At 52.5% G+C, this 24,279-nt stretch overlaps 1 protein-coding gene across 1 annotated transcript in view; it reads left to right on the forward strand.

Annotated features, from left to right (window-relative positions):
- huwe1 (HECT, UBA and WWE domain containing E3 ubiquitin protein ligase 1) overlaps positions 1-24,279 on the forward strand; it is a 124,317-nt gene that overhangs the window by 83,122 nt on the left and 16,916 nt on the right. The window contains exons 51-66 of the mRNA XM_068024344.1: positions 420-574; positions 1,481-1,538; positions 4,528-4,635; positions 5,912-6,211; positions 7,044-7,287; positions 8,416-8,537; positions 9,418-9,662; positions 10,866-11,154; positions 11,940-12,039; positions 12,724-13,285; positions 13,930-14,407; positions 18,745-18,863; positions 19,701-19,857; positions 21,022-21,154; positions 22,301-22,503; positions 23,718-23,845. Coding sequence (XP_067880445.1) covers positions 420-574; positions 1,481-1,538; positions 4,528-4,635; positions 5,912-6,211; positions 7,044-7,287; positions 8,416-8,537; positions 9,418-9,662; positions 10,866-11,154; positions 11,940-12,039; positions 12,724-13,285; positions 13,930-14,407; positions 18,745-18,863; positions 19,701-19,857; positions 21,022-21,154; positions 22,301-22,503; positions 23,718-23,845 — 3,401 coding nt within the window. The remainder of the gene's footprint in view (positions 1-419; positions 575-1,480; positions 1,539-4,527; positions 4,636-5,911; positions 6,212-7,043; positions 7,288-8,415; positions 8,538-9,417; positions 9,663-10,865; positions 11,155-11,939; positions 12,040-12,723; positions 13,286-13,929; positions 14,408-18,744; positions 18,864-19,700; positions 19,858-21,021; positions 21,155-22,300; positions 22,504-23,717; positions 23,846-24,279) is intronic.

Below are 24,279 nucleotides of genomic sequence, written 5' to 3' on the forward strand. Positions count from 1 at the left end.
GGAATCCAGAGACATTCCTGCAGGCAGCCTGGCCAATAGTGCCGTGGGAGTCTTTAACATCTCCAAAGGATAGCACCTCGGACAGTGCAGTACTAGGAATGGCAGCCTGGATTGTGGGTTCATGCCCTAGCGTGAGGCTCGAACTTGCAACCTTCTAACCCAGGGACAGACGTGTTCCCGACCTGAGGTCAAACTGGCTAGTGCTGCGGAGCAGCCTCGGCCTGAGAGCGGTTCGTTCTCCCTGCCCTCCTGCTGAGAGTGAATGTGAACCACCGAAGGTTCCATGAAGGGAGAACTGGGGCAAAGGGTAGTGTCTTCTGTTGCTGTGGAGGGGAGGGGGGTGGGGGGGGGTGCAGAAAAGGTTTGTATACCTCAACCGAAATGCCGATCTAACTTTGGATTCCTCTTAATCGGCAAAGTGGTGAAGCTGCCCGTCATCCAGCACTTGGAGTCACTGCGTGACGAGGAGTTGGAGGAGCGGAGAGAGAAACGCCGGAAGCAGCTGGCAGAAGAGGAGGCCAGGAGAGAGGAGAAGGCCAAGGAGGAGAAAGAGAACAAGGAGCAGAACGCCCCAGTGAGTGTGGGGGGGGGGGGGGGGGGTGGGAACAGTAGCTGTTGACTCGACCCGCTGGTGTGGAGGACACTCGCCATTTGGCACAGGGGATGAGTCAGTTCTATTTTTGATTCCTGTGCCCTTTGGCTGGTTGCAGAGCCACTGTGGAAAGGGCCTGAGTCTGTTAAGTACCCGTGTACATTTTAATTTTTGTTTTTGTTTAAGCCACTGGTGAGGAGGTTGCCTCGGGGTCAACACCCTGATGTGTAACTCTAACTTACTTCGAAGGAGAGGAGAACATGAGAAGTAGGTGCCGGAGTAGGCCATTTGGCCCATTGAGCTTGCTCTTCCACCTCAATTCCACTTTCCCACCCTCGATTTCCTGAGAGCCCAAAACTCTATTGATCTCGGTCTTGAACATACTCAGCGACTGAGCATCCACCACCCCCCCCCCCCCCCCCCCCCCCCCCACCGGGGTAGACAATTCCAAAAGTTCCCAATTCTCTGAGTGAAGAGGTTTTTTGAAACTGGAGAATTCCCAAATTCAAAAATGACTTGGAGAGGAATGAGTGCGTAAAATTTAACTTCAGCCTTAATATTCGGAGGGGATGTCGGGAAGCATTTCTTCCACGCACAGGGTACTGGTGATCAGGAACTCTTTTTAAACCCCGCCCCACCGCCTGGAGAGGCAGAACAGGTTTAAGGGGCTGAATGGCCTATTCCCGTTGCGAAATGAAAGCTCGTTTTGTAAAGCCAAAGCTAGTCTATTTGATCCCAGGAATAGTAATCGAACACTTGAACAGAGAGGGCTTTGCTTTGAAGTAGTATCTTTCTTTTCCCTCCTTGCCAAGACGCTCGTGTTGGTGAGCGTTTACTATTCATTTCTTTGCTCAGAAATTAATTACTCTCGCTGTGTTTGTACGGCAGGCTGCGGGTTCCACCAGAGCTGCCAACTCGTCTGTTCAAGGTGACAAGAGTCAAACAGGTTTGTTACTGCTCACGTGCAGTCTGCACCTCCTGTATCCATTTATGGTGTGCGTAATAATTCAATGTACCAGGGGCAGTGTATTTAAGATAGGATGCTGGAGGGGAGGTGGGCAACAAATGATGTAACAAGGTTCAGTAACAGTAAGATGGGAGCTTTTTGATGTTTAATCTTTTTCCTTCTCCCTTGCCATCCCCACACATAGTTTTCTCAAAATGCCCTCTACGCCGCCCCCATCAAACACTCCCAGGACAGGTACAGCACGGGGGTTAAGATACAGAGTAAAGCTCCCTCTACACTATCCCCATCAAACACTCCCCAGGACAGGTACAGTACGGGGGTTAGATACAGAGTAAAGCTCCCTCTACACTGTCCCCATCAAACACTCCCAGGACAGGTACAGTACGGGGTTAGATACAGAGTAAAGCTCCCTCTAAACTGTCCCCATCAAACACTCCCCAGGACAGGTACAGCACGGGGGTTAAGATACAGAGTAAAGCTCGAACTAAAGAAGTGAATGCTGGACTAGGAGTTTACCACCAGGCTGTGTTTGTTTATACACCCTCTGATAATCAGGCAGCAATTCCATTAACCTTGTCTGGGAGCAGGCTGCGCATCCTATGCTCCAGCGCAGGCGATGCAAGGCTTTTCAGAGTGTAGTGAAAGAGAGCAATGTGCTGTCAAAAATACGAGTGAAGCTCTGGGTTTGTGCCTCCATCTAATTCCCCACACACCTCGCTCGCTCCTATTTTACCTTGACATTTCTCTGCTTGTATTTTTGTTTTGTTAACATGTTCACTCTTAGGTTTTTAAGCGCCGCTGATTGGCTGGAGATGGAATGGTGCCCTTTGGGATGAGGTAGTAGGTTGTATAGTTTTAGGGTCATACCCGATCTCGGAGTTAACTATACAATCTACTGTCTTTCCTACGGTGGCAAGCGTGACCTCCCGAAACTGCAAGGATGCGCGGTCTTCGCAGTCAGCAAGATTCTGCACGTAGAATCAGTTACTTCTCAGCGAGACCATCAAAAACCGGCTGGCGTGGTGTCCGTGCCTGAACTGTGGTCGCAGCAGGTGAAAGCTAATCGCTTGCCTGTGCTGCAGCTATGTGCGTGATTTCCACTCGCCTGCAACTGTGCTGAAAATAGCGAGTCCCGCAGTACTGAGGGAGCGCCGCATTGCCACTGTGCCACCTTCCAGATGAGGCATTGAACCGCGGTCCTGTCTGCCCCCTCAGGCAGATGTCAGGGTTCCTGCAGCCGCTACTGGAAGAAGAGCAGGGGTGTGATGTTCTCCCCGGTGCCTTGGTGCCAATGTTTATCCCTCAACCAAGATCACGAAAAACAGATTATCTGCTCATTCTCACATTGCTGCTTTGTGCACAGTGGCAACAGAACTGAGGGGTTGTAACTGTCAGGAAAGATTGAGCAGGCTGGGGCTCTTTCCTGTAGAAAGGAGAAGGCAGAGGGGGTGACCTGATAGAAGTCTTTAAAATGATGAAGGGGGTTTCGATGGGGTAGACGTAGAGAAGATGTTTCCACTTGTGGGGGAGACCAGAACGAGGGGGCCATCAATATAAGACAGTCAGTAATAAATCCGATGGGGAATTCAGGAGAAACTCCTTTCCCCAGTGAGTGGTGAGAATGTGGAACTCGCTCCCACCGGGAGTGGTCGAGGTGATTAGTATTGATGCATTTAAGGGGAAGCTGGATAAACATGTGGGGTGAAAGGAATAGAAGGATGTTTCGGGTGCAGTGTGGGTTGGGAGGAGGTTCGTGTGATGCTGAATGGTGGTACAGAGCCCTTGACATTGTGTTCTTGTTTCTGTGCTACTAATTCTTTGTGATACACTTCGAGCAGCAGTTAATTGGCTTGAGCTCATGAAAGAACATATAAAATGCAAGACTGTCCATCTTTAAAACCTCCGTGTTGATGCAAGGTTCTCCTGCAGCCGGCGTTGTTTGGTGTTGGGGTATCATTAACCCTGGAAGTGGAATCACTGTTTTGATGTGCTTCGGCATGTTGAGGTAGTAGGTTGTATAGTTTTAGGGCAGTGATTTCCCCCTTTATTATTATTTTTTTTGCCCTGTTTGGAGATAACTATACAACCTACTGCCTTCCTCGCTGAGCAGTCAGGCAACCAACTGGGGAGGACACTGATTTAAAGGTGGTCCTTGATGTGGATGGTGGGTTTATGAAGGTGGATGTAATGATGATCAGTGGGGTGCTTTCTCCTCTTAGCTGCTTTTGACTTTTTAATCCTCGTTCAAGTGGAAGACGGTGTTCAGGCAGTCAGCAGCAAGCGATCCCAGAACATCTGTAGCACAGATTAAATACAGAACAAACTTCCTCTAAACTGTCCCATCAAACACTCCCAGGACAGGTACAGCATGGGGGTTAGATACAGAGTAAAGCTCCCTCTACACAGTCCCCATCAAACACTCCCAGGACAGGTACAGCACGGGGGTTAGATACAGAGTAAAGCTCCCTCTACAATGTTCCCATCAAACACTCCCAGGACAGGTACAGCACGGGGGTTAGATACAGAGTAAAGCTCCCTCTACAATGTTCCCATCAAACACTCCCAGGACAGGTACAGCACGGGGGTTAGATACAGATTAAGGTTTTCCATCTCTGGAGTGATGGACAACACAAGGAGGGGCGTTTCCTGATGAACAGTTAACAGTGACTCAGCTGAACAGCACAAACAGGCTGCCATTCCATACCCTTCCCACTTGTTTCTGGAAGCTGATGTGCATTCAATTTATTTCACACTGTCTGCAGCAATTGTGAATCATTCCCGCAGCACGCTCCATTACTTATGTCCTGTTGGGGGCTGGTTTGATCATTCAGTGTACACCGGCCCTTTTTGTTCTCTCCCCTGTGAAAGCTCGCTGCGTGTTAACTTTGTGCCCTTCTCAGTCATCCCACGCATCGTCGCGAGCTGTCTTGCAGCGGTCCTGAAACCTTTCTCTGTTGCACCCGCACAGGCGTGGGCTCCAGCGCCCTGTCGGCCACAAACGAAGCCATCAGCAACATGGCTGCCTCGATCGCGGAAGCAGCGCTGGAGGCCATGAGAACGCACGGCCAGTTAACGGGTGAGTGCCTTTAGGATGGTTGGGGGCACTTAATCTGAAGAACTGCCCGATTAGTTCCACCCCCGCCTTGCTCTTTCCCCATAGCCCTGCAACGCGTTCCTTTTGGAAGTTACTATTGGAGCTGCTTCCACTGTCCTTCCAGGCAGCGCATTCCGGATCGTCATAACTCCCACCGCCTGAATTCTTTTGCCGACTTTCTTAAAGCCCAGGCTGCTTTTGTTCATCTTGAGCTTGTGTCGCTGGCTTGTCCTGTGCAAGTCTCCAGAGCCTGAAGGTTTGGGAAGTGCTGTCCTTAAAGCCATTGTGTCACCGATGGCCAAACTCTGAATCCGCTCGCAGATGTGGCTGTGCCAGCAGATTAATGGGGGACGTGGATTCGAACTTAATAGGACACCCCGTTGTTCAGGCAAAGTAGTTCACTGCCCAAGATTGCTGGAGGCCTTGGACGTTGTTGATTAAAGTATTTGGAGACATTCTGCAAGAATTGGAATCATAGAATAGTGACAGTACAGAGTGGGCCATTTGGCCCATCAAGAACGGACTTGACTCCTTTGCCTTTCTTTTGCTCTATGGTTGAGATTCCTTTGACTACAGGACGGACAGATGGAACTTGCGACAGCCAGTGCCCTACTGGGGCGATGGTATCCGATATCATTCTGAGCACCAGACTTTGGAGATGGCCAAGACTTCAGAGGCAGTTACCAGAATGGTACCCGGGATGAGGGACTTCAGTTACGTGGAGAGACCGGAGAAGCTGGGGTGGTTCTCCTCAATGAGATTCCGGTTGGAGAGGAGGGTCTTCACAAAGCAGGGAGGGAGATCAGGGTCGCTGGACATAGTGACTGAAAAGAGTGAGGAGGAAGGGTTGAGTAAACTGGTAGCTGAGGGTGGGTGTCGAGACTTACAACTTGAGATCACATGCGGTAGGGCAGGGTGCGACCAAGGAAGGATTCCAAGCAGGAGCATGGATCGTCTAGATCTGTCGATGGGGTACTGGGAGAGCCCCAGTGGAGCGTAGAGAGGTGTGGGCCCCACCGGGCAAATGCTCGCTGGGGGGGCGGGGTGGGGGGAGAAAGCACAGCCGTGGCCCTCGTCCAGTCACTATGTGGGGGAATCGCAGGCACAGAGCCTTGTCCCATTACTGAGTGGCCCTTGATTTTAAAAAGTTAATAGCTGCCAGCTTATCCTGCATGTCACAGTCCTGCATTTTTAAACTGGAGGTTTTGTTTTAAATGAAGGCAAAGTGACTTGCTCCCTTTTTTAACCTTCCTTCCAGACGCAGAACAGCCCATCGTTGGTTCCAGTGGGTTAGATACCCCTCGACTGGAGAACTTCCTGCCAGCACCGACCTCAATGGAAGGCACCCCCGCGACAGAGACCCAGGCCCTGGGCGTCCTGGAGACGGCACAGCAGCCCCTGGCCGCCCTTCAGCCTGGAGGCCAGGCCTCATCGCTGCAGCTGACTTCTACCGAGGAGGTGACGACACAGTCCCTGATGCCCATTGAGACAGTGCCGGACAGACCGAGCGGAGAGGCCGAGGCCCTGCAGATGGAAATGTCGCCGGCGCCAACTACAGGTGGGGTTAACCTTCACAGAGCTTCTAATTTCTCCCTCTTCCCCCACCCCAGAGCAAGCCCTGCAGCAACAGGGATCGAATGGTGCGCGTCTCGGATGTGTGTTGGTCTTGGGGAACGTAGTAACAGATGGAGGCCATTCAGCCCCTTGGGCCTGTTCTGTCATTGGATCAGATCTTGGCTGACCAGTATCTCTCATTTACCCACCTTGGGAGGAGGGGAATGTGGCCAGAAGTGGGGGGAGGTGGTGCGGGCGTGGTGGGTGGAAATAGGAGCCAGCATCGAGTACACCTGCAGGGAAGGAACAGCCCCCAATTGGCCATCACTTGGCAAGTTTCCCGAAAGGCAGCGTTTTCCCCTAGAATCGAAGCCTCCTTCCCCCGGCGGAACAATCGGGGACATGCCCTCCTGTAGGTCAGTCTGTTTCAGTGATCCCTGTTTTGGTATCATTGGCCGAGGAATAAAGATTGCCCAGATCACTGGGAAGTCCCCTGTTCTTTCAGTAGTGCTGTGGGATCCTTAGCATGCACCTGAGAGGGCAGACAGAGGCCTCAGTTTAACGTCTCACCTGAAAACTAGCTCCCCAGGACAGTGCTCTGTCCCTTCAGTACGGGGCCCCCGGGATGGCACAGCACCTCCCTCGGTATGGGTCCTTTTGGGGCGGTGTGGCACACCCTCAGTGCAGTTTCCCCCCCTCCCCACCCCCGGCCTCTGCCCCCGTTGATGAACCTGAATCAATTTTTATGTAGTTCATCTCTTTGTGTTTAGAGATGTTATGGTGGACAACTCGTGTTGAATCCTTTTTTTTTTTCTCTCCCTCCTCCTCTATATCAGCCTCCCAGTCTCCAGAGAGAGTGGAGGGTTCGGACGCGCTGGTGGCAGGGGGCAGTCAGCTGGAGGGTTCCCCCATGGACACGAGCAGCCCGGTGTCCGGCATGTTGGAGGAAACAGCAGGTGAGGGCCTCAGCGCGGGAGGTAGCGAACAGGAGAGGCCGGCAGCTGAAGAGACGGGGCCGCCCTCGGAGTCGGCCGCCACCGCAGAAGGCCAAGTGGATGCCACCCCGGCCGGGGAGCAGAGGTGAGCGCACGTACCGTCACCGGGTCAGTCCCCATGGGGTCCCCAACAGCATGGCGGCGAGCACCGTCACCAGCAGTTCCAAGGAGAGGGCCCGTAAGCTGCCGCTTCTCAGTTGCCACTTGCCTCTGGGTCCGAAGGTCATGGCCTCAAGTCTGGCTCCAGAGGCTTGAGCATAAAGTTGAGGTTGGTGTTTCCCAGCGCCATCCTGAGCTCCGCTGTTAGGTGCCATCTTTCGGATGAGGTCCTGTTTGTTTGTTTATTGATCGTCATCATTATCCCAGGAGGTTGACTGTCATGGATCTCCACCTCTGCCTGTCCCGTGTTGTCCTTGCCCATCCCGCACGGGTCAACTGGCATCCAGGTGGCCGTATAAGAATCCGCAGCCACTATTTGGGAGCCAAGCAATATTTATTGCCAGACCAGCATCATTTGCCACTTTGCTGTTGGGTGGGATCCTGCTGTGCGCGGATTGGCTTAAATCTGGGTCCTCTGTTAACCAGCTCTCCTGCTGGTGGCACCTGTCACGATCGGCGCAACTTTTGCTCGAAATCGGTCATGTGACCGTTTGAGGCAGGATTGGACTCGGCGTGCCTGGGCGCCCTCGGCTGTTAGGGCGTGATGCTGCAGGTCCGACAGTGCCTTTCCGGAGCCCCATCCCAGTGTGAATCGGGGCCCTGTGAGGGGAGGGACTCCTTATTGAAGAATGGTGCTGGGTGTGGATAATCACAGCAGCTGGAATGGCAGACCGGGTAAGGTGCTGGGACGGGCTTGAGTTTATTCGCGTGGCTACATTTACAATTTTGGTCGCAAAGTCACGCACCAGAGGATATAGTTTCTCTCTGTCGACCCGATCGAGTCCTTCTATCATCTTAGATCACCCCCTTGATCTTCTGCACTCCGGGGAAATACAAGCCTGTGTCTGTGCAACCTGCTTTCGCAGTTTAACCCTTTTAGCCCTGGTATTTTAACACATTCTTCTACCTGTTCATTCTTCTCCTGCTGACAATGCGAGTGTCATATTGGCTCCATATGCTGTGCCTCAGCAGTCAAAGGCATCTCCAGAATGAAAACTGACCCAGTTCTCTGTGTGTGTGTTTGTGTGTGTTTTCTTCCCCCACCCCTCCGCAGTGTCTCCTCGTCCATCCCCTCCGTGGCCTTGCCCGCTAGAGACAGCGTACCAGGAGCTGGAGTGACACCACCCTCCGATGTGCAGCCATCCACCACCAACAGCGAGGAAGACCCGCTTGCTGGTATGCAACATGGTAGCTTTGATTTTATCTTGCCTCTCGTACGTGCTGTTTTTTTAAATTTTTGGTCCCTTCTGCCTGTGTGCGCTGCGCGGTCTCCCTTCACCAGGCTCGGTGAGTTCGGTGAAACCTGGCACTGCCTGGTCGCTGTTAGTTGACCAGGTTACTAACCCGACTCTGCAGAAGCTGCCGTGTTTCTGCTGCCTAGCTAATCTTCAGAAACCCTTTACTGGGGTCGAAGGAGGATGAATATTTGCCACAAGGGATACTAAGTACATAAAAATAGGCCACATTCAGCCCAGCTTAGTCTGTGTCACATTCCATTCGCCTCAGCTTAGCCTGTCAGCTTGTCATTTTATTTCTTTTTTTTTACCCTCTTGTAGTCTCAAAGTACTTGAGGGAAAAGTATTAGTTTCATTGGGACTGGGAGCTCCTGCAAAATTGACCTTTGTAGTGTGGTGGAGAGAGGGTGTGGCTGTGGGGCAATGAAGAGACAAGTTAAAATGTGCACACTTGTTCATTTGCTTCAAGTGGCTCTTCCTGGTAAACAGACCCACCCCCCCCCCCCCCCCCCCCCCCCCCCCCCACCTCCTCCCCCACCTCAGTCCTGCAGGTCCTAGGTTCAGTTCCTGGTTTCCATGAGTGAATGGGCCTCATTCAGGGCTCCGCTCTCCCGCCCCGGGCAGCCATCCGCCATGGTGGATTAGTGGATATGGTCGTGCTTGACTGAGATGGCTGCCACAGTCGAATAGCCTGCAGGCGCCACTTGGACAAGGCGCTGAAACCCCGCCCCACACATTGTCGCATGAGCGCTCGTCTGTCTCCCTCAAGCCGTGTCTGACCGCCTGCGCGCCTCTCTCTCTCTCTCTTTGTTCTGCAACAGGTATCAGCCTCCCCGAGGGCGTTGATCCCTCCTTCCTCGCCGCCCTGCCCGAGGACATCCGTCGCGAGGTGCTCCAGAACCAGCTGGGCATCCGGCCTCCGAACCGGGCCGCGGCCACCGTCGCCGCGTCGGCCGCGGCTGCAGCCGCTGCTGCCGCCGCCGCCGCTACCCTGGTCAGCAACCAGGGGGTCACCGAGGTCAGCCCTGAATTCCTGGCGGCTCTTCCACCAGCCATTCAAGAGGAGGTAGGAGCTGTCTATTTAAAAGTAATCTCCCTTTACTGCGCTCTCCTGTGTCTCAATGGGTGGGGGTCGAGCCCTCCTCGACTGTCAGAACTGGGGGTGGGGGCAGGGCTGTTCCTCGATTCCAGTCTTGTCTGTGGAATGTGCTGCCTGAAAGGGTGGTGGAAGCAGATTCATGTCGCAACTTTCAAAAGGGAGTCGGAGGTATCCTTGAGTCTGAAAACTAATATCGCTCCCCTTCGGCTATCGCTGATTGTACCCTCTGCCTTCACAGGGAAGCCCACTGCACACTTTCACCAACCTCTCAGTGCAGTGCAGTGATTGAATTCTCCACACAGCTTACCATCTTCGAGTCTCGGTCCCAGTTTTCTCAATTTCAAATAAAATGTGATAGGCACGAGGACTGGTGCTCTGGATTAGGAGACAGTGGGAGTGAAAGTCCAGGATTGGTTAAAAGAGGGAGATTGGTGGATTGGCTTTTCTTGTCTGTACTTTAACTCGTGGATTCCAACCCCCCCCCCCTCCCACCCACGTTTTATTGTTCCTGTGTGGGTTTCCATGTGACGTTTGAAATCAAACCTCCAAGCCTTGTCTCTGTTATTTCCGCTGACTGCTTCTTCACGATTAGTGTATGGGGCAATCTGATTGCCATTCTCTCGGGTGGTTTTGGTGCAGAAAGAGTACGGCAGTCGCCCATTTTTCCATAATGAGAATACTGAACAAGGATCTCCCTTTGTCTCGCTCGCTCACTCTTCGGTCTTGCTCCCCCCCCCCCCCTTCGGTCTTGCTCTCCCCCCCCTTCGGTCTTGCTCTCCCCCCCCTTCGGTCTTGCTCTCCCCCCTCTCTTCGGTCTTGCTCTCTCCCCCCCTCTTTGGTCTTGCTCCCCCCCCCCTCTCTCTCTCTCTCTCTCGTGCTCTCTCCCCCCCCCCCCCCCCCCTCTCGTGTTCTTTTCCCCCCCCCTCTCTCTCTCGTGTTCTTTCCCCCCCCCCCCCCCTCGCTCTCTCTCTCTCTTCGCCCCCCCCCCCCCCCCTCTCTTGAGCGAGCTCTGTCCCCCTTCCCTTCCCCCTCCCCCTCTCCTGACAGGGTGTGTGATTAGTTTTCTTTCTCCTTTTCCCTGTCTTTATCTGTCTCTATCTCTCCGGGTGCTGATGTACTCTCCTGTTATAGTGTGTGATAGTTTTCTCTCTCTCCACCCCCACCCTCCAGGTACTGGCCCAGCAGCGAGTGGAGCAGCAGCGGAGAGAGCTGGCACAGACAGCCAACCCCGACACCCCCATGGACCCGGTTACCTTCATCCAGACGCTGCCTTCCGACCTGCGGCGGAGCGTGCTGGAAGACATGGAGGACAGCGTGCTGGCGGTGATGCCGCCGGACATCGCGGCCGAGGCCCAGGCGCTTCGCCGGGAGCAGGAGGCCCGGCAGAGGCAACTGATGCACGAGCGCTTGTTCAGTCACAGCAGTTCATCCGCGCTCTCCGCCATCCTGCGGAGCACAGGTACCCGACTTCTTCCCTGAGGGCTGAATATGAGAGGATCCCTGCCACCATTCACGGCATCGGTACCGACCAAAATTGAGGAGGTTTGGCTTGGAAAGCCTGGTTACTTGGGCTGGCATTCCATTTTGCAAACAGCTGCCACTCCACCTCCCCTCCAGTTGACCCAGACCTACGTTCCTCCCTCCACCACCAACACCAAAAGGAAACATTAATGGGTATTCCACCTCCTTGCTGACTGTGGGATCTTGTTGGCGCAGGTGCCATTTGCCGACCGCACTCCCAAAGCAAGTCATGAATTGTGCGCAGAACTCTGCCGAGGTGTGATGAGAGTCCGTACAAATTCGTAAAGCAAACCGGGCCATCTCGCCTTCGCGTGACATCCTGTTTATTTTAATTTAATGGCCTTTTTTTGTTTTTTTTTTGTTCTCCTTTCGATCTCTTTCCCCCTGCTGCACCTACCCTGACCAAGGAACGTGCAGTGAACCAGCTGTCGAAGGGTGCACAAGCAGTCCAGAATGTTTCGCTCTGGAGTTGCTCTTTCTGCCCTCCCTCCAACCTATGTGTGGAAAAGCCCAGCTGCTGTCTCCCATCTCAAAGATGGTTTGGGCAATGCCCACCCGATGGGGTTTGGGGGCGGGTGGGGTGGGGTGCGTTGCGGGGTACCACTCACTTTCAGTATTGCAGCACGTTGAAGCACCAGGGCATTTAATCATGCGCTCGCAACTCTCAGTGGGAGCTTTTGGCAAGACGTGTCGAGATCCCTAACTTCCCGCTTTGTGCCACAGGCTTCACCGGCCGCCTGGGAGGAAACAGAGGGGTGCAGTACACGCGCTTGGCTGTGCAGAGGAGCGGAGCGTTTCAGTGGGGGAGCAGCACCCACAACAGGTAACAACCGCGCTCAATGCAAACGGCAGGGCACTAGTCGCACAACAGGTAGTCGGAGCCGGGGCTCTGAGCCCAACACACTGCTTGGGTCCTCATTCTCATATATCGGGCTTGTTCTCCTCGGATTGGCAACATTTAAGGAGAGCTTTACCAGAAGGGTACCAGGGATGAGGGACTTCAGCTAACGTGGAGAGATGAGAGAAGCTGGGATTGTTTTCCTTAGAGATTTAATCGAGGCGTTCAAAATCAGGGAGGGTTTTGATAGCATAAATAAGGAGAATGTGTTTCCCATGGCAGGAGGGTCGGTAACCAGAGGGACACAGATTTAAAATAATCTGGAAAAGAACCAGAGGGGGAGATGAGGAGAATGTTTTCGACGCTGTGAGTTGTTGTGATCTGGAACGTGCTGCCTGAAAGGGCGGTGGAAGCAGATTCAATAGTTACTTTCAAAAGGAGATTTGGAGAAATACTTTTTAAAAAGTAAAATAAATTTGCAGGGCTGTGGGAAATGGGATAGGTCTTTCGAAGAGCCAACACCGGTGCAGTGGACTGAAAGGGCCACTTCTTGTGCTGTCCGATTCAATGATCATCTGTGTCTTTGTATGTAATGTCGGGAGGGGTAGTACAATATCGGCCGCTGTTTCATTGGGTTTATGTTAACCCTTGACTTGCCTCCTCCGACAGGGCCTCGAGCAGCAGCAATGTGGACAGCCTGCTCCGACTGCGTGGGCGCCTCCTCCTGGACCACGAGGCCCTGTCCTGCCTGCTGGTCCTGCTATTTGTGGACGAGCCGAAGCTCAACACCAGCCGCCTCCACCGGGTCCTGCGCAACCTGTGTTACCACACGCAGACGCGCAACTGGGTCATCAAGAGTCTGCTGTCCATCCTGCAGCGCAGCAGTGAGAGCGAGCTGTGCATCGAGACCCCCAAGCACCCCGAGGAGAAGGGCAAGAAAACCCAAAAGCCGGGGGCGAGCACGGCCTCTGCCACCGCCGCGGCTCACGAGCACCGGCCCCTGGACCTGCTGCACAAGATGGAAGCCAAGACCACTAGCCAGCTGTCCTGGCTTTCCGTGTCCATGGACGCCGCCCTGGGCTGCCGCACCAACATCTTCCAGATCCAGCGGTCAGGCGGCCGCAAGCACTCGGAGAAGCACGTGGGCTGTGGATCCACTGTCCACATCCACCCCCAGGCAGCGCCTGTGGTCTGCCGGCACGTCCTGGACACGCTAATACAGCTAGCAAAGGTGAGGCCGCATGCTTCTGTTAATGGGGCCATTTCAGGAAGAATGTCTTGGTGGGTGGAATAGGCAGACCATGCAATTCGTGGTGAATAGTCTACATGGAGTCGAGCAACAAAGGCGTCTAGGGGGTACGATGCACCAATCATTACACGTCACAACACCGGTTAATAAGTTCATAAAAATGCAAAGGTATCCCTGGGGCTCATTTCTGGAGGGGAAGAATTGAGGTTATGTTAAACTCTATTGCAATAAGGATGTTGAGGCACTGAAGAAGCTGCAGAAAAGATATACTGGAAGTAAACTGCGAGGTTGTAAATATCAGGGGAGACAGAACCGGATGGGGGCTCTTGGCGCTAGAAAAAGAGAAGACTGACAGATCACCTGATAGAGCTCTTCAAAGTAATGAAGGGGTTCAATCAGAGGTACGGAACACTTTGTCAGTTGCGAACACTCCCAGGGCATGTACGGCATGGGGTTAGATACAGCGTAACGCTCCGTCTACACTGTCCCCATCAAACACGCAGGGTAGGCAATCCGAGTCCGTGCTCCTCGGAGCCACGTGATTGTGGGAGGAGTGAAAGAAAGTCTCCTGCCGTTTCTGTCAGCTTCATCACTAACACTAACCGCCTGACCTGTTTTTTTTTCAGGTATTCCCAAGCCATTTCACGCAACAGAAGACCAAAGAAGCAAGCAGCGAAACCGACAAGGAGAAACTGAACAAGCAGTCAGCCACCAGCCCTTGCCTTGGTCAGCCTGTGGGCGGAGGGGGCGGGGGAGGAGGAGGAGGGGGCAGCGTCGGTGCCAGCATGGGCATCTCCACGGACTTCTGGGACTTACTGGTCAAGCTGGACAACATGAACGTCAGCCGGAAGGGCAAGACTTCAGTCAAAACCGCGCCGGCCTCCAACAGCGAGGGGGAGAACAGCCAGTGCAGCCTGGAGTCATCCCCCCTGGGCCAGCTGATGAACATGCTCTCGCACCCGGTCATCCGCCGCAGCTCGCTCCTGACCGAGAAGCTGCTGCGGCTCCTCTCACTCATTTCCATCGCGCTGCCCGACAAGGCGACAGAGGTGACGGTCAACCACAGCGGCGCAGCAGAAGTGACCCTCGTCGGCTCCATCACGTGTAAGTCCGCAGAGTTGCTGTTCTGATCCAGGATTGTACAACCCGGTCAATCATCCGGCATTCAAATATTCAAATTAGAAGCAGTAGTCGGCCACTCGGCCCCTCGAGCATGCTCCGCTATTCAATAAGATCATGGCTGATCTGATTCTAACCTCAATTCCCCATTCCCGCCTACCCCTCATAACCTTCCACCCCCTTGCTTATCAAGAATCTATCTACCTCTGCCTTAAAATATTCAAAGACTCTGCTTCCACCGCCTTTTCAGGAAGAGAGTTCCAGAGACTCACGACCCTGAGAAAAAATTTCTCCTCATCTGTCTTAAATGGGTGACCCCTTATTTTTAAACAGTGATCCCTAGTTCTAGATTGTCTCACAAGGGGAAACATCCTTTCCATATCCACCCTGTCAGGACCCCTCAGAATCTTATATGTTTCAATCAAGTCGCCTCTTACTGTTCTGAACTCCAGCGTGTACAAGCCGAGCCTGTCCAATCTTTCCTCATAAGACAGCCCGCCCATTCCAGGTATTAGTCTAGTAAACCTTCTCTGAACTGCCTCCAACGCAGTTACATCCTTCCTTAAATAAAGAGACCAGTACTGTACACAGTGCTCCAGATGTGGTCTCACCTATGCCCTGTAGAGCTGAAGCATAACAAAGAACAGTACAGCACAGGAACAGACCATTCGGCCCTCCAAGCCTGCGCCAATCTTGATGCCTGCCTAAACTAAAACCTTATGCACTTCCGGGGCCCATATCCCTCTATTCCCTTCCTATTCATGTATTTGTAACCTCCCTACTTTTATTTTCAATTCCCCTCCCGATAAACAATCGCATTCTATCAGCTTTCCTAATTACGTGCTGTACCCGCATACTAACCTTTTGCAATTCATGCACTAGGATACCCAGATCCCTCTGCATCTCAGAGCTCTGCAATCTATCACCGTTTAGATAATCTGCTTTTTTATTCTTCCTGCCAAAACGGACAAGTTCACATTTTCCCACATTGTACTTTGGCAGAGGCTGCGCTGGGTGGTTTGAGAATAATTTTTAGTATTGGTAAGTGTGAGGGGTTGCTTTTTGGAACTTGAATGAGGAAGCCATGTACTCCTTGAGAATTGAGTCTAAATGGAGCAAAGGGATGCAAGCGTACTGATCCATAAATCATTAAAAGTACTGATGCAGGTGAGCAAGGACTTGACGATCAAAGCTGCCAAGTGCTGGGGTTAATTTCTAGAGGAATGGAATCTAAAAGCAGACAGGTTATGTTGAACCTGCATCGAACCGTCTGATGCAAAAAAAAACACATTTTACAAGGATAAGGCCTGAACTGAGGGGCTGTAACGGAAGGGGAAGTTTGGACATGCTGGGGCAGTTCTCTCCAGACAAAGAGCAGGCCCGAAGAATGACCTTCAAAGAACAGTACAGCACAGGAACAGGCCATTCGACCCTCCAAGCCTGCGCCGATCTTGATGCCTGCCTAAACAAAAACCTTCTGCACTTCCGGGGTCCGTATCCCTCTATTCCCATCCTATTCATATATTTGTCAAGATGCCTCTTAAACGTCTCTATGGTACCTGCTTCCACCACTTCCCCCGGCAACAAGTTCCAGGCACTCATCACCCTCTGCGTAAAGAACTTGCCTCGCACATCCCCTCTGAACTTTGCCCCTCTCGCATTAAACCCATGTCCCCTAGTAACTGACTCTTCCACCCTGGGAAAAAGCTTCTGACTATCCACTCTGTCCATGCCACTCATAACTTTGTAAACCTCTATCATGTCGCCCCTCCAACTCCGTCGTCCCAGTAAAAACAATCCGAGTTTATCCAACCTCTCTTCATAGCTAATGCCCTCCAGACCAGGCAACATCCTGGTAAACCTCTTCTGTACCCTCTCCAAAGCCTCCACGTCCTTCTGGTAGTGTGGCGACCAGAATTGCACGCAATATTCTAAGTGTGGCCTAACTAAAGTTCTGTACAACTGCAGCATGACTTGCCAATTTTTAATACTGTATGCCCCAACTGATGAAGGCAAGCGTGCCGTATGTGTTCTTGACAACCTTATCCACCTGCGTTGCCACTGTGGACCTGTACGCCCAGATCTCTCTGCCTGTCAATACTCATAAGGGTTCTGCCATTTACTGTATACTTTCCACCTGCATTAAACCTTCCAAAATGCATTACCTCACATTTGTCCAGATTAAACTCCATCTGCCATTTCTCCGTCCAAGTCTCCAACCGATCTATATCCTGCTGTATCCTCTGACAATCCTCATCATTATCCGCAACTGCACCAACCTTTGTGTCGTCCGCAAACTTACTAATCAGACCGGCTACATTTTCCTCCAAATCATTTATATATACTACAAAGAGTAAAGGTCCCAGCACTGATCCCTGCGGAACACCACTAGTCACATCCCTCCATTCAGAAAAGCACCCTTCCACTGCTACCCTCTGTCTTCTATGACCGAGCCAGTTCTGTATCCATCTTGCCAGCTCACCTCTGATACCGTGCGACTTCACCTTTTGTATCAGTCTGCCATGAGGGACCTTGTCAAAGGGATATTTGAAATTATGAAAGGGCTCGAAAGTGGTGAGAATGTGGAACTCGCTCCCACAGGGAGTGGTCGAGGTGAATAGTATCGATGCATTTAAGGGGGAAGCTGGATAAACACACGAGGGAGAAAGGAATAGAAGGATAATGGTGATGGGAGATGGAGAGGGGGTGGGAGGAGGCTCGTGTGGACCAGATGGGCTGAATGGCATTTTACTGTGATGTAAGTCGTACGAAATCCAAGAACGCTGTACCCCGGCCGTTTGGTTCCATGTGCTCAAAATTCTCTCTCCTCTCTGGGTCCACAGTCTCTTCAGCAATAAATTGTATTTACTTTGCATTTGCACGCTGCATTTAAGGCTCTCCTGACATCCCAAAGCGTTTCTCAGGCAATGCTGTGGGGTCGTCCACATCCACTTGAACAGGCAGAACCGGCCTTGAGTTTTAACATGGCGCCTGAAGAGGAGATCCACTCAAGGACTTGGGCCACAATCACAGGCGACACTGTCCAATCCAGCACTGTCATTGTCGCCTTCTCTTTTCCGCTGATGTGCATGGCCGAAGTCCGCTGTCCCAGGGTGTTTGGGCGGGGGGGGGTGGTCGGTGGGTGAATAGTGTGAAAGGGCTACTTTGCATTAATATTGTTCCTTTGCATCGACCTGCAGCCAAAATGAATCCCGCCAACAGCTCCCAAGTTTGCAGGTTCCAGTCTGCCTGGGCCCTTAATGCGGAAAGCGACGTGTCTCGATTTGTGGCCGCTGCAGTTGCTTGTTTTTGTGTGTATGCCAAGGAGCTGTCTTGCAAATATTTCTCCTCCAGCTGGGATTGCTGGCATACACTTGGGGCACTCCATTTCCCCCCCCCCACACCCCACCGCCCTCCTCAAAAGCCCCTGCCAAGCGATTGTGTCGGCTAAAGCTAGGCAGTTCGAGGCTTGCAGAAACATTATTTAATCATTCTGCAGGATTAACATGGGCGACTCTCCGCCCCCCCCCCTTTAGCTGGTGGACCCCAGTTCAGAAGCATCGAGTTGCAGCCCTGTTCGGTATACACCTGTCACTGTGTAACAATCCCAGATCAAATGCAACGCAGGGTTAGATAGAGAGTAAAATTTCCCCCTTCACTGTCCCTCTGCACTGTCCCCATCAAACAGTCCCAGGACAGGTACAGCACTGGGGTTAGATACAGCGATAAGCTCCCTCTACACTGTCCCCATCAAACATTCCCAGGACAGGTACAGCACTGGGGTTAGATACAGAGTAAAGCTCCCTCTGCACTGTCCCCCATCAAACACTCCCAGGACAGATACAGCACGGGGTAAAAAAAAAAACGGGGTTAGATACAGAGTAAAGCTCCCTCTACACTGTCCCTATCGAACACTCCCAGGACAGGTGCAGCCCGGGGGTTAGATACAGAGTAAAGCTCCCTCTACACTGTCCCTATCGAACACTCCCAGGACAGGTGCAGCCCGGGGGTTAGATACAGAGTAAAGCTCCCTCTACACTGTCCCACCTTAACCTATGAGCGTTATCTGGTGGACCAACAGCCATTGTTGATGTCTCGAAAGTGGGATTTCCCATCAGTGCTGAATTAGGGCTGGTGCTCATTTTGTGGGTATGTTTACAGCCAGCAGAGAGAGACTTGCACTGCTGTAACATTGACCATTTGTATCCGTGATCTGGAGCTTGCTACTGGTGCCCGATCTCTGGCAGAACGGCTGGCTACTCCCATGCCACTTGTGTCTCTGCCACTTCGGCTCATTTTAATATCTCTCTATTTCTTACCAGCCCCTCCGAAAGCCACCAAGTCTCCGGCCAAGGCCACATCAGAAGGAGCGGTCAGTGCCAACGATAGCAAGGTCCAGAATTCTGGTCTGACAGAAAAACAGCTGCAGCTTTCAGTGGAGGTAATGGAGACGTTGGCCTCGTTATATAATTGCCATTCCTTCAGCCAGAGCCACCTGGTGGAGGGGGCCACTCCCATTAAGTGCTAGTGTTACCTTTATTCCCTTGTCGGACATTCCTCCCCTCAGTCTGCCCTGGCATGACCGGGTATCTCTCGGCCCCAAGACTCATCACTAATGCCCAGTTGTTGGGTGTTCCAGCTCTGAGTGGTGCCTGTCCCTGTGTGGTTTGTATTTGACGTACCTATCAGTTACCCGATTCTCCATCGGCAATGCAAGGGCAGGTTACTTCCTAACTGTTTTCAATCGGTGCTTTTATGGGCCAGTTGCTAAAAGGCACTGGCAAATGACCCTCGACAGTATATTCTCTCCATGACACTGCCCAGGGATCCAAGTCTCTCTCCAAATTCCCCCATGGAGCCCACAAACTGAAGTCCCCCACAGAGCTGGCACCTCTTCCCCCTGAGGCTGGTCGGTGCCAGCCCTGGGCAGTTAAGAGTCGTCCACATTGCTCTGTATCTGGAGTATCAGGCTGCACCAGAACAGCAGATTTCCTTCCCTGAAGGGACATCTGTGAACCTGATGACGTTTTACAACAATCCAGTAGTTTCACAGTCGCCATTACTGAGACGAGCTTTTTAGTCCAGGTTTATTTCGCTGAATTTAAATTCCCCAGCTGCTGCGGTGGGATTTGAACTCGTGTCTCTGAATCCAGATTACTCGTCCACGAACATAACCACTCGATTTCCGTATCCGCGGGTGGGGGGGAAATGCGTTTATAAGTGAACCCCCGATTGTCGTTGCTTCCTTCACTAACTTTCCCCGTGTGTTGTGCGACAGGTGTTGACCTCCCACTCGTGTTCAGAAGAAGGCCTGGAAGACGCAGCAAACATTCTGCTTCAGCTCTCCAGGGGGGAGCCGGGAACCCGGGACACTGTTCTGAAACTGCTGCTCAGTGGGGCTCGCCAGCTGGGATACACGCTCTGCCAACAGATAGGTACCAGCTTCCTCTCTCCGCTCCAACTTGTGATCCTTCATGTAGGCCTGAGGGGGTTTGCGCAGAAGCGGGAGAGTCGTGTGGCCTCTGACTCCTCCGGGTGTTTCTGGGTCCGCGTGGGAACTGGTGACTCCTCTGTTATATTGACCCTGAGCACTCTGTCCCCATCATTCGACACTTCATTTGGCTTTGCAAATTACTGTTAATTTTAATAATTTAATAACTGCGTGGCGTCTCATCACGTAACAACACTGCCGCTTCATGTATGGTGGATTACTCTTGGGATGGAATGTTGCTACCCGTTTAAAACACATCTCTGGGGAAATCTCACTGATATTGCAGTAACCATCAGTACAAAGTACAAGAAGCCATTCAGAGTCCATCGTGACTGTGCTTGTAATCTAATCGAAATAACTGACTATCCACAGGTGAGGCGATGGCAACACTGTTGGAGCCACGAGCGTTAGTTTTAGTCGAAAACACCTCCCTGGTAATACTGGTAGATGGTGAACTTACACACGGGTGTGTTTACCAGTTAAACACTACCACCATTCGGTAACCAAGGGCCTAAAGCAGCCACAGTGTTAAAAGAACACACTCTCTCACTGCTTCTCACCTCACCATTTTGCCAACAAACGCACAAAGGAGTTTCAGGCTCGCAAGCACACGCCATGCGAGCAATTAATGAGGTCGTATGCCCAAGCGAGGAGTTGAATTCCTAATCGGGAATTACAACTGGCCATATCTGGATTCCATGTGGTTCGCCCGCCTGGAACGGTGAGCCACGCGGGAACTCAGGAATGCCAGCAACTCGGTAAACAGCCGCAGTTACCTCCAGTAACGGATTGGCACCTCACTTCAGGAGGCCCGTCTTACTCCAGTGTCTTGCATCTACATCCGTGCATCTCCCAGGACCTACCGCAGAATCAGTTTGGCCCGTCCAGCCCATGCTGACTCTTTGAGAGAACTGTTCGACAAGACCAGCTGCTCTTTTTCCCCCCCACGCACCCCCCACCCCACCCCCATAGCCCTGCAAATTTGTTCCTGTTCCGAATATGTATACACCTCTCCTTTCTCGAAAGTTGCTGCTGAATCTGCTTCCACTGCCCTTTTCAGGCAGCCCGTTCCAATTGAGCCTGTGTTCTTTTGCCCCGGGGCGCCCAGGTACTTTACTAGCTGAGCTACGGGAGTATAACTTGGACCAGCAGAGGAGAGCGCATTCTGATGGCCAGTCGCCTGAAGGGACGCCGGACGAACACCCACAGCTGACCAAGTTGAAAGGAAAGATGCAGAGCAGGTAAGGATGGCCTCCACCCAACCTCACGGGTCGCATAGTCACTCCACTGCCCCCTTCTCGCCATGTTGTGTGTGCAAAACGTAGCTGCTCTTTATTAAAAATAATTGTCAGTGCTAACCGTTGGCAGCAGTTGGTTTGTAGAATGAAGCGAGCGGTACAGATTGGCGCGAGTTTGGGAAAGGAGCAGTTCTGTGTAAGATTGCATAGAAATCTCGGCGCGCGCAGGCGGTGTCAGCTGTTTTCAGCAGGGACCGCTCGCACCATCGAGTCAGAGGTTGTGGGTTCGAGCTCCCGAGACGTGGGCACAAATGTCTGGGCTGGCAGTTTAATGCAGTACTGTCGGATGAGACGAGGCACCTGCCTGCCATCTCAGGTGAACATGAAAGATCCCACTGCAACTATTGGAGGAAGAGTAGTGGTGTTCTGACTGGTGTCCGAGGGCCTGTATTTAACCCTCCGTCAGCATCACGAGAGCCAATAATCTGGTCGTTATCATGTTGCTGCTTGTAGGAGCTTGCTGTGTTTCCTACATTACAGCAGTCACTATGCTTCGAAAGTTCTTTTCTTGGTTGTACTTGGGGTGTCCTGAGCTGGTGAAAGGCGCTGCAATGTTTTTTTTTCTGGCCCAATGGGTCTCTTGATCACGCGCCCCCCATGCCAGCCATCTCCTAATGCACATGTGCCCAACCTGTTCCCACATCTCGTCATCCCTCCCTTTCACCAGCCACCCAGGGGAAGCACGGGATCTCCAGACACCGAGAACTTGCAGTTATATAGCATCTTCCGAACCCTCGGGATGTCCAGACGCGCTCAGCCCCCAGTGAATAGCTTTTGAATTGTGATCGCTGCTGTTTAGTAGACCAATGCTGAGGCACAGCAAGGTCCCATAAACAGCGAGGGACAGTTTGTGTACTTTGGTGGTGGCGCTTGAGGGATTATCATCGATCAGGACACCAGGTCTGCCCTCGGCTTAATGTCGCACCAGAAAGACAGTCCCTCTGACCGGCGCTGACGCTGGGAATGTCGACGGCGATTATGATTTTAAGACCCTAGAGTGGGCTTCAAACCTGCGAGCTTTTGGAAAAAGCAGGTGGACTTTGCGAGTTTTGAACAATGCTGTTTTTTTGCTCCCTGTCCCATTTCTAGGTTTGACACTGCAGAGAACGTGGTTATTGTGGCCTCTCACAAACGCCCGCTGGGCGGCCGAGAGCTCCAGTTACCCTCCATGTCAATGCTGACGTCCAAGACCTCCACGCAGAAATTCTTCCTCCGCATCCTGCAGGTCATCATCCAGCTGCGGGATGCCACCCGGAGGGCGCACAAGAAGGCCAAGGAGACGGGAAGGCTAGGTACAAGTGTAAGGGGGGGAGGGGGGGGAAGAGGGGTGGAGTGGTTTAACCCTGCTGCATTGGGTGTATCTATCCGAAAGCTTGCAAGCTGGTGTAAGGTGCAGGGAGCTGGCTGGTGCTCACCGGGCTGGACGCCAGCGTGCACTAATGTTCTCAGCAATTCCGGGGACCTCTTCTATCTGAACGCCACACTCTCACCTACATCTGTGTTCTCACGCCTGCCGTGTGGAATACTGATCGTTCAGGGGGACACCGGTGTGTCTGTTAAGTACAGCTGGATGTGGCCAGTTTCCAAACAGCTAGTGCCTGTCACCAGGTTCTCAATGAGTCATTGAAATGTGGTAATGGGTTTGTGTAACCTTTTTTTCTCTTCTCTTCGACTTTAGGTGTATTTAGCAATTTCAAGGGGGTGTGAGGGGCTGAAGTGATAACAGTTGTACATCAGATTGGACTTGGGCTCGCAGATCTCTTTCCATTGTGAAATTCCAGTCTTTTCTCTCCCTGGACCGAGGGGGGGGGTGGTGGGGGGGGGAGGTAAACAGTCTAGAGGGGATTCAGCTCTCTCAGGAGTCCTGTCAATGGACAAGTGGAAGCCCCCTTTCGGCCTGGCATAGTGTGAGCAAACAAGGGAGCAGGCCGCTTCCTGTTCCGGGTTCGCGCCTGGGGTATGCAGCCAGGCCAGAAGATTTGATGCCTTCCTTCATGGAAGAGGCTCACCAGTGGCTTGTGGAGATGGGGGTGGGAGGAAAACTGAGACTGGGTGAGGCTGAGCAGGAAAAAGCACACTGGTGAGCAATGGATGGTGCCAGAGTGAGAGGCTTTTGAGTTTGATCTGGGGTGTTTGCCGGACACTTGTACGTTTTCCCCAGCGGGCCCAGCAGGTGAGGTTGCTCGGCTATTGGGAAAGAGGTGGAGCTTTCCGGTTGGGTAAGATTCCTGGCTTTCCCAGTCCAGGACACCCAGTGTAGGTGAGCGAGCACTCAATGTGTGAGGGAGGGGAAAAGGCATAGTGTCATTGAATATGCTGGTGGTTCTCCCGTGGCATTGCTCCTCGTTCGAGAGGTCGTGGTTGGTCAGTAAGCTTGTTGTAAGGGGTGCAGCGAGTCGCAGCGCCACCTCTCTAGCAACTAAATGGTGGTTGGGGGCTCCATTTTCTCGTTGAGGCAGCGGCACCATCCTGCCGAGCGACTATGACGATTCTCGTTTCTTTACAGGCACCTCAACGATGGGCTCTGCGAGCAGCATCCAGGCAGCTGTGCGGCAGCTGGAGGCTGAGGCCGACGCCATCATACAAATGGTACGTGAGGGCCAACGGGCCAGAAGACAACAGCAATCAGCCATGGTTAGCATGATGCCTGTGCCGCTTGCAGGGCACTTGTGGTTTTAGTTCCTTTGTTTTAATAAGTTCTTGTTCCATTTTTAACTTGTGCATGCTTTTGTTTTGTTTTCTAATGACGTTCCATAATTAAAAGTTTATCATTTGTTTTTGTTGTTTACCCCCCCCCAAACTCGCGATCACTAACCTCGTTTCAATCTTTTCCGGTTCCTCTCCGAAACTTTCAAAGCTGCAGGCTGCTTGTTTCTCTGTCGGCACTGCCCCGCGCCAGCCCCAGTTCTACAGCTTATTGAGAGAGATGTCCCGAGCGCGCCCCTCAGCCTTGTCGGGTTGATACAACGGAGGGTGCTGCTGCGATGGGCCTCGATATCCCACGCGTAGTGACAGAACGTTGCAGCCATTCCAGAGTGAGAAAACGTGACTGGGCTCGGCTGTTGCAC

This window comes from Heterodontus francisci, chromosome 49 (genome assembly GCF_036365525.1).
Source record: "Heterodontus francisci isolate sHetFra1 chromosome 49, sHetFra1.hap1, whole genome shotgun sequence".
NCBI classification, from domain to species: Eukaryota; Metazoa; Chordata; class Chondrichthyes; order Heterodontiformes; family Heterodontidae; genus Heterodontus; species Heterodontus francisci.